At 36.6% G+C, this 10561-nt stretch overlaps 1 protein-coding gene across 2 annotated transcripts in view; it reads right to left on the bottom strand.

Moving 5' to 3' along the window:
• Positions 1-1862: 1862 nt before the first annotated feature.
• Positions 1863-10561, bottom strand: part of TRAT1 (T cell receptor associated transmembrane adaptor 1) — a 44976-nt gene continuing 36277 nt past the window's right edge. The window contains exons 4-6 of one of the 2 annotated variants that reach the window (XM_027766579.1): positions 10385-10446; positions 7077-7165; positions 1863-4581 (exon numbers count right to left, since the gene is read on the bottom strand). In XM_027766579.1, coding sequence (XP_027622380.1) covers positions 4324-4581; positions 7077-7165; positions 10385-10446 — 409 coding nt within the window. In that variant the 3' untranslated portion in view covers positions 1863-4323. The remainder of the gene's footprint in view (positions 4582-7076; positions 7166-10384; positions 10447-10561) is intronic. The other variant, XM_006164207.3, reaches the window with a different exon arrangement.

Below are 10561 nucleotides of genomic sequence, written 5' to 3' on the forward strand. Positions count from 1 at the left end.
TTTCATTTCCTCTGCCCATGAGTTGAAATGGGAAAACTTTTAATGATAACTCCTGGAACATAAGCTCTGAGAACTGCTACAAGTGAAGTATACATATTTTCTAAAATATGTAATGATCAGTAATTTATACTGGTTAGTTTATGAAAATACACTAAAAATACATACTGTAGAATTATACCAAAGTGATATGAATGCCTTGAAACTTCTGCTTCTGTTCAGGAAAGAATAACATCTTGGACTTACCCTCATACATGCATATATTGTCCTACCTAAAACAAACAAAATCTAGACAACATATAGAACAACAGCACTCAAGATACAGAGCATCAGGGAATGAAGGACAATAGTCCCAGGAAGACAGGAAATAAATAAAATTAATTCTCACATTGTCCTATCGTACTTCCTAGAGAAAGTTTTCAGTCCCTAGGGCAGGTGGAGGGAGCCCAGGTATAGCCCACTGATCCCAGAACTGAGGAAATGAACTGCAGGTCAAGGGAAAATAAGAAGCCAGAATATAGGAGAGGAGAGAGGTGCATGCACTGAAAATTCCAGAGATATGTGAAGGGTCCTTGTTGAGTTTGATTACTCATGCATAGAAGTAAAAACAAACAAACAAACAAAAACCCACACACCCAAATCTGGGGAAAGATTCACAGTAAAAGAGTAAATAGTGTCTACAATTCACTCAAGGTTGGGAATAGTATTTGTTTTCAAAAGACAAAGTATTAAGTGTTCAATACATTATTACTAAGTACTAAAAAGCATCTTGCCTTGTGGTAGGCTAAATTTAACATAGTCTAAAAGTTGCTTTGGTCCTACCTAACAAAATTTAAAAGTAAAGCAAAACTTAAAAGACTCTAAAAGATAAAATTGTGTCTCAGTAACGTGACACTTTATAGAACAGAGTTCAAGAATATTTATAAGAATATAAAAATACTCATCTCCAAATAAAATGAAATTTACAATCCCTCTACTCAAATCAAAAATTACAAAGTATTATGCCCACCAGGTGGTGTAGTGGTTAAAATGCCAGACTCCCATGTGTTTTACAATGGTTTGAGTCCCAGATCCAGCAGTTTAAAACTCAGGCCGAGCGTGTGTGCATGCATCCCCAAAATTCTAAGAGCAGACTGAAGAATAAGGGATTGCAGCATGGCCATCTCTTCTGGGAGAGGGGGATGATTTCTCTCTCTATTTTTTTCCCTCTCTGTCTCTGTCTCTCCAGTGAGCACACATGCCTTATAGAAAAATCTTTCAAAAATTAAAAAAAAACTACAAAGTATTTAAAGAAGCAGAAAAATATGACCATTAATGAGAAAAAAAAAGTCTATCAGTTGAAATTTCTCTCTCTCTTTTTTTCCCTCTCTGTCTCTGTCTCTCCAGTGAGCACACATGCCTTATAGAAAAATCTTTCAAAAATTAAAAAAAAACTACAAAGTATTTAAAGAAGCAGAAAAATATGACCATTAATGAGAAAAAAAAAGTCTATCAGTTGAAACTCAGGATGGCAGAGACTAGAATTATTAGATAAAAACATTAAAATAGTTGTTACAACTGCATTCCATACTAATATTCAAAAAGTTAGAGGAACATTTAAGCATATTTGATAGAAACATGAAAGATAGGGAAGTGGGAGAACCAGCTGAATTTATAGATAAAAAATTGAGATAGTACCCTTGTCTGCAAATATGGTAGATTAGACATTGTAGGAGAAAATATTAGTGAACTTAAAAATATAGCAACAGAAGCTACCACCCAAAAAAATATAGAAAAAAGAACAAAATGTAATAAACAAGTAAATGAAATATGGAATAATTGACAAAGAATTGAAAAATCTGAAAATAGAGACAAATATAAAAATATTTAAAGAAATTTTGGTCAGTTTATTTCCCAAACTTGATGAAAACTATATATGCACAGATCCAAGAATCTCAACAAATTCCAAACAAAAGATACATTTACAAAGCTGCACCAGGGAACATTATCATCAAATGAAAACCAGTGACAAGGAAAATTTTAAAATCCATGAAAATAATACAGAACACAGACGTATAACCACAGGTATGTCAGTAGATTTGGTGTCAGAAGCAAATCTGACAATTTGTTGGAGCAATATCTTTAAATCACTGAAAAATACAGTGTCAACCTTGAAATTTCTTTTGCCCAATGAAGATACCTTTTGAAAATGAAAACAAGTAGCCCTTTTCAGATATATGAATGCTGAGGAAATTCATTACCTGTTGACCTGAACTATAATAAATGTTAAAAGAGGTCCTTCAAGTTGAAGGATAATGATATTTTACAGAAGCCAGGAGTTACACAAATAATTGAAGAATACTAGAAATCTTAGCTATACATATAAATATGAAGATGATTTCAATTTTTTTGTAATTAAAAATCTTTTTAAGTTTATTCATTTCTTCCATGGGGATAGAGAATGAGATGGAGGCATTCTAAAAGGGTCTTCACACTATGGCCCAACCCAACCCTCAACCAGCCAGGATCATGGCATGCCTATGTGTACCCAATGTGTGCACACAGAGAGAGACCTTGGGGTCTCTCTGCAGGTACCTTCCTGGTACCTTCCCATTTGGCCTCAGTATCATGAAAGGTTGCATCCCTGCTGTACCACTGTGGCTCAACCGAAGATGCTTTTTTATTATTTTAATGTTTTAAAAAGACATTGATAGTTTAAAGGAAAAATAATGAAAATGTATAAAACTATGTAAGATCAAAGTCAGAAAGGAAGACATAGAAATATAATGTTTTAAGGTTCTTACACTATTCCAAGGTAAAATTGTATATTTTGAATGTAGACTGTGATAAGTTAAAGAAAAATAAATGCTAATTATTTACAAACCTTGATCAGCTTTTTTAAATGGTGAAAGACAATAGAAAAATCCTCTTAAAGTATTTTTTAAGGACAGTTAAGGACCATTTATCAGAATTTAGGTGAGATACACAGCTTGTGAGATATACAATCCTATACCTTTCATAAATCTCTTCTCTATAGAGTCATGATACGAACACCTTATAATATAACCATTCCTTTTCTAGCCATCCAGTCTAAGGAAGAAATCAGACAAAGATCCAGACATGTGGAGAAACATTCCCAGTACAATATTACTTGTGAAAACAAAAAATAGAAGTTGGAAACAAGCTTAATGTTCTCCAAAATTGTTGAAATAAATTCTGGTGTAATCATTAATGACTTGTTATACAGACATTAAAATTAGGATTTAAATAGAATTAACTATACCTTGGAAATAAATTCATAATATATTAAGTGATGAAAATTTAAATATGTATAAAATAATCCCCCCTTTTGGTAAAAAATGAAATAAACTGGTGCATGTACATGAACACATCCAGAAAAATATCTAGGAGGAAATATAGAACACTGCTCAGTATCTCTGGTTGATAGAATTTCTAAATTTTTCTTGGTATTTGTTGTTGAAAAGCATTATTTTTACAGTAATTTATAAATTAATGGAGATATTTCCATTTGGGAAATATACTTTCTAAGATTATTTTTTTCTCTTAGTAATGTATTTTAATGTGTCCTGAATCTTTAATCAGAAATTTATTTTCATTATAGGATATATCACATTGTTGAGAAAGGAAAAATGTTTTCTAGAAATGATTGAATTTTATTTTTCTTTCAACCCATCCCAGAACATAGTTATGATAAATTTTGTTGTTGTTGTTTATTTCCCTGAGTATTAGGTATTGTAGAGCTGAGCCCTTGTTATCAGGATCACTTTGCAAACTGGATTTTATTTTATTTTACTACTTGGTCATTTTTTTTTAACTACTTAACCATTTTTAAAGTGAATTCATATCATTTTCATGGCATTACATTTGGTATACATGAATGGAAATTCTGAAAATTCAAAGTGGATGAATATAGAGGATTTAATGTTAAGTGAAGTGAACCAGACATTGAAAGACACACACTGTATATACCCATTCTATATGCATCAAATGTCTGGAGGCCATGGCAGAAATGGGAAGATTCAGAGATATGATAGCAGAGGGGATAGAAACCAGAGACTGTAAGGGAGGGGAGTGGGTGGTAGAGGCCGGATGGGAGGAGCAAAGGAAAGAAACATTTAACAGACAAAAGACTGTAAAGTCCTCTATTTAAAAAAAAATCTGTAATTTTTGCTTTATAAAAATAAAAAATAAAAAAAAGAGGTAATCCACCATCCCATCAAGAAATAATCAGATCACCACCTTGATAGATCATGTAATGTGGAGACCATGTTTTCTAAACAACCAACTTCAGTAAGAGCCAAATCTTAGAGCTAGATTGTAGTCCAACTAGTCTGTAGGTTCTCTCTTAGCACGAATTAATCCAAATAGTCTGGCAGGATCATCATGAATATTTTCCTCTATTGCCTGGCTTTCTGAAGTGAAACCATCTACCAAAGAGGTCTTAGAAATGCTGGCATGTGTTGCATATAATTGCCCATCTTCATTCTTGTCTGATAAAGGAGTATTCTGTTTCCTCGGCTTTCTGCGTTTCCCCTTAAAGCTGTGATCAAGGGAGGCATAGCACATCTGTGATTCAGCGATTGCCTAAAAAGAAAAGTATGTCAATTTTTTATGATTAGTCTGTTCTTTAATAGATGAATTCTAGAAATTTCTATGGCTTATGGAAAATAAGTAACTTCTTTGTGAACTTCTGCTACCCTATTTTGCCAAATTTGTCAGTTAGAATGACAAAACAAAAAACAATAGTCAATGCAAGACTTTTGAGTTGGGGGAAAAAAAGGCTTATATGAAACTTTTTCCTGGAATTTTGTTCCTTATACTGAAAATGTATATAAATATTTCAGATTGACTCTCACCTGTCCCTACCTCTACCTCCAGCTCAGGTAGCTCTTCTCATGCCTTACATTATTCTTATCAAATAACTGTAATACATACTCCAATTGTTAAAGCAGAAACAAGCATGATAGGAAAGAACATAACAAATCACAAGGTTTACCTCATATGTGCTTAACAATTGGTCATTTAATAGTCCCCAAGTTTACTATATTTTTAAGATTCAGTAGTATAAAGAGAACACTGACTTTTTATGTGACTGGCATCTGGCAAATAATTAAATTACCCATATTTCTCTATTATTTCCTTCCTGTTTGTCTGTCTATAGATCCCCTTTAAGCTTGTTAATTTTTTATAATTATTTAATTTTATTTATTATTATTATTTTAATTTGTTATAGGGTACAATGTATTCACTAGAGAGAGACTGGGCTGGGGGGTGGGAGAGAATGAGAAAGCAAGTCGCCAGGTCTGAGACTTGAACTGTGGTCGTCCATGTGGGAGTCCAGTGCCTTAACTACTACACCACCTGCTGGCACCAAAGAGCAGACGTTTTAAAGATATTTTTAGATTTTGCATAATTTCTATAAACTACACACAGCTCAAAGGAAGCTGTATAATTCACATGTAAATAGTAACTTCTATTCTGAACTCTCAATATCTTACAACTAAAGTGCAGTGAATATCTTCTTTTTTGAGTTTTTTTAAATTATGGATTCAGCAGATCATATTATAGCATGTGAGGTTTTTTTTTGATACCTTTTAATCTACAAATATATTTTACAATCAACTGAACCTCAAAAGACAAATTTGGTGACTTTGTTTTTTTTTTTTTTTTTTCCAATCTTCACAACATCTTTGTTTCTTGAATAAATATTTTAAAAAGTCTGATTTCTGGGAACCAGCAGTTAGCGTAATGGCTATGTCGCTGGACTCCCACGTAGTCGGCCACGGTTCGCGTCCCGGACCCGGTGGCTTAAAACTCATGCCGGGTGCGTGTGCATGCGTGCCCAAGATCCCGAGAGGAGAATGGAGGAGAAGGGATTGCAGCGTGACCATCCCCTCTGGGGGGTGATTTCTCGCTTTCTGTCTCTATGTCTCTCTCTGTCTGTCTGGCGAGCACACGCGCCCTGTAGCAAAAACCTCTCCAAAAAAAAAAAAAAAAGAAAAAGAAAAAAAAAAGTCTGATTTCTTAGGTGGTTTTTTATTAAAAAACAAACAGAAAAACAGAAAATATAACAAAACAAAAAACCCAGAGAGAGAAATTCTACCTGAATAGAATTTTCCAAGATGTGACCCATTATAGGGGAGAAGAGAAATTCTTCATCTTTTGCAAGCATTTTTAAAATGGAATACTAATACACAGGAAAGTGGGGAGGTAATACATTTACAGTTTGTTACCCAAGGCCTACTGGTCACTCACACATAGTAATTGCTCAAGAAGTGCCAGCGCGGTTACTATCTCTAGGCAGTAGCCAGAGACCTACAAGCCGTATGAGTATATCTTATGTCTAAGACCATAACTATAGAACTTGGATTACAATTTACATTGAATTTCTTTTTTAAATCAGAGTATTAAGTTTTATATACAACTAATTTATCTTATATGTAAAGGCTCTCTTCTCTCTCTTTCTCTCTGTCCCTCCTGCCTCCCCATCTCTTTGATGAATCTCTGACATCTAGGTCGTGTGAATATCGTACACATTACACTGTTATATTTATCTTAGTGATATATAGTTTTCAGTCTGAAAGACAAAGCTTAATTGAGAATGATCCCATTATCCTTTCAAATCTATTGCCTTTGTAATCATACACAATGTTGACTCTGGAGTGTGCTCTGAATTCTGTTCACTTGCCTATGCATTTAGAGCACAGGTCCCAGAACTTGATACCTGTTCAGACTGCAAATTTTTTTTTTTTTAAGAATTATTTTATTTAAATTTATTTATTTTAATTTGACCAGAGAGGAAGAGAGAGAGAGAGAGAGAGAGAGAGAGAGAGAGAGAGAGAGAGAAAGAAAGAAAGTAAGTGAGAAGCCAAGCCACCAGGTCCGTTACTCAAACCATGGTTGGCCATGTGGGAGTCCAGTACCCTTAACTACAATGTCACCTGCCAACCCCCAGACTGCAAAATTTCTAACCAGTACTTTAGGTGTGTATCAGAATGCACTGTGCTTATACATCTGCAGTATGTGTGGGCGCTTCAGCTAGACTGAACCTGACTTCTGATACAGAAAGCAGTACTTACCTGTGCAGACGGGGAGGCTTCCTCCATCTCACTGGCAAATCTCTCAGGCCGTGCTTTCATTTGTTCATAGCAGTTTTCATCTATTGGTTCTTGGGAGTTGAAAAGATTGTGATTCACAGTGTTAAAGGGGAAAATGCTGGCACAAACAAAGTATGTGATCCAAACAGCTCTTAGTTGTAAATAGAAAACCCTCAAGAGTGATTGAATTTAGTGTTTCTAGTGGAGATATGAGAAGGAAGGAAGCTCAGACTGTTACCTATCAATCACACAGTGAAAGCTTTTGTCCTATAGCATTGATGATAAGGCAAAAAGAACTTCAAGGGCTGGATATTGGTAGAGTGGTAAAAGGCGATGCTCTGTGAGGCTGACCCATTTGGTAAGGATCAGGCTTTGCATCAGGAGACTTCCCTGAGTTCACCAGGCACCTGCATGCCCAGGATCTGGGATGGGCTGGGGATGGATCATGGTGTCCAGACCTTGTCAGGAAACTATCTTGCTCTCTGACTCTCTTGCATATAGAATGAATGAATGAATAATAAGTGAATCTTGAAGTAAGATTATATTAATATTTTAAAGAATTATTTAATTTGATTTCATATTGTTTAAAAAAATCACCACAGAGAAAGAGACAGGGGGGAAGTAAGAAAGCAAGCTGCCAGGTTCATGGCCACATGGTTGGCCATGTGGGCATCCAGTGCCTTAACCACCATGCCACCTGCTAGCCTCTAGATTATATTAATTTCATGATTCCACTGCAAGACATGATAGTGTCTACTCAAACCACCATTGAGATGGTAAAGATCCTATGAGGTAAAGAACTGCATGTTCTCTGCTTCTGAGGTAGGATTCAGTGGTGCATGGTGACACAAAGCATGGTGCACACAGATCCATGGCTGCAGTTTGTTTTCTGTTCCACGAGCCAGAAGTCTCCCTTGGTGACAGTTGAAACCCAACAGCCTAATTTTGAAAAAGAGGGCTCAGATTATGATTTAGCTCCTTCAATTAGTGACAGGACAGCTCACCAGGCTGTCCTAAGGGTCTGGGGCTGCAAGTATTTTGGGGCTGTGTACACTGTCCAACAGCCAGTGGAACATTTTAATTGAATCATCCATATTTTTATTCCCCCATATGAATGACTCACTCATAGCCTGGCCAGGACCTGGCAGGAACATGAATTAAACCAATTTGACCCCGAAGAGAGAAAGATATATTTACTATAACAAACAAAAGGTACTGAATGATTATTCAACCCTTTCTGAAAAACGACACAAGGGTTTATGAAGGAGTGTTTCTCAGATTATGCCTCATGGACCAGCCACATCAAAATCACCTGGGGTCTTTGTTAAGCATCAGATTTCTAAGTTCCATCTGAGACCTAACCAGAATCTGTGCCTGTGACACTGGCTTACTTAGGTGTAGAAATCACAGCTGCAGTGGGCAGTGAACCCCCAGCATGCATAAGAATTTAAGTCTTCAAGTGTTAAAGGTAAGCACTACAATTCTGTGAATTGAAGCAGAAGGACAAATTGCTATTATTTTTAAGCTTATTTCACGAGAGAAAGAGAGACTGGAACCCTCTCCAAGGTCTGGCCATGACTTGATCCCCCTCTTCTCACCCCAGTCTTCCAGCCAGCCAGGACCATCAGTATACCTGTAGGTAGTGAGCACACTGGCTTATTCAGGTGGACCTAGGATCCAAACCTAGGGCTTTCCCACACTGCTCACTGTGCCGTGGCACACACTGTAGGAGCAGTATGTGATACGGAAGCTGTCCTGGGGTACACCACCGGGGACAGACCAGGGAGATTAGTTTTAACAGTATATTCTTGAAAAATAGGTTCTGAGTCCTTAGTGTGCAGAAATTAAAGGACCCTTTACAATGGAGGCAAAGCCAAAAATAAATTCTTGAATCCTATAATATTTAACATTCCTAATTTGAACCGGATTCCGGACTGTTTTGATATATAGATATTCAAATAAATTAGTAACATACTGGAAAGCTTTGTGTTTGAGACTTGTGGGTCAATAGGAGTTAACCCCAAAGTCTCCCATCATGAGTGGGATGAATATTTGCAGGGAGAAGGGAAGCGTCTCTCATCAGAGCTCTGGATCGGACCAAGGTTATCTGTTTTGAGGAATTTAGGCTGTTTTGTTATTAGGTGGTTGAAGAAGTTCAAGTCATAAGGAATGCTGAGATTTGAAAAGCTCTTATTAAATAAAAACAAAAACAAAGGACCAGCAGTTAGCGTAATGGCTATGTCACTGGACTCCCACGTAGCTGACCACGGTTCGTGTCCCGGACCCAGTGGCTTAAAACTCACGCCGGGTGCGTGTGCGTGTGTGCCCAAGATCCCGAGAGGAGAATGGAGGAGAAGGGATTGCGGCGTGGCCATCCCCTCTGGGGGGTGATTTCTCGTTTTCTGTGTCTCTGTCTCTCTCTGTCTGTCTGGCCAGCATGCACGCCCTATAGCAAAACCTCTTTTTTTTTTTTTTTTTTTTTTAGAACAAAAACAAATGTATCAGCCACACAGAGGTGAGTCAGTGCTGCTTTCCTCCTACCTGCCATCCATGCAGCCCAGGCTCTCTACTTAAAAAGAACTAGTTAAAACACAGGAAATGAGAGAAAGAGTTCATTGTTCCAGATCATCACTGTAGATTTGCTTTTGTATACAGAGCACAAAGCGCTATTTCTGAGGACCATTTTATGTTCCAGAAATAGCTTTATTTCATAGAATTCAGTGTGCGTCAAAATGACGGTAACGTAGTCTTCCTGTATTCTCATTACTACCAGGGTGAAATGAAAAGGATATAGAAAAACAGGATGTTGTTTTACACTGAATATCATAATATAATTTATAATATAGAGCTTTGGAAACATGGCCTAAATAAGGTGTAAATATATGGGAATTTATGGGTATTGTTGGGATACTTAAATGTGATTGTGATCTTAAAAAAAAGATACCTTGGGACCCAGAGGTGGCACGGTAATTAAGGTGCTAGACTCCCACATGGCTGACTGTGGTTTGAGTCCTGGACCCAGCAGCTTGAAAATCATGCCAGGCATGTGAGTGTGCATGCTCAAATTCCTAAGAGGAGAATGGAGAAGGGACTGCAGTGTGGCCATCCCCCTGGGGGGTGATTTCTCACTTTCTCTCTCTCTGTCTTTCTCAGGGGAGCACAAGTGCCCTATGGCCAAAACAGTAGCAATAACAACAACAAAACAACTCAAAGCAACTACCTTAAATTCTTTGAGGAATTAAGTGGGATTTATTTAATTTATTGATTAATTTATAAAAAATAAACCTTACCTGGGATTATGTCATCTAAATTACCATAAATTGGTGTGTCTTCAATATAATATTCAGCATTCCTATAATAAGGAAGAATAATTTATCTTATTAGAGTCCACATTGCATAAAGTTCATGACTAATTTCTCAGATAAATTTAATACTGAGCAAGCCTTAACCAACCAAGGTAGATGTGT

The sequence above is a fragment of the Tupaia chinensis genome, unplaced genomic scaffold (assembly GCF_000334495.1).
Source record: "Tupaia chinensis unplaced genomic scaffold, TupChi_1.0 Scaffold143593_1, whole genome shotgun sequence".
NCBI lineage: Eukaryota > Metazoa > Chordata > Mammalia > Scandentia > Tupaiidae > Tupaia > Tupaia belangeri.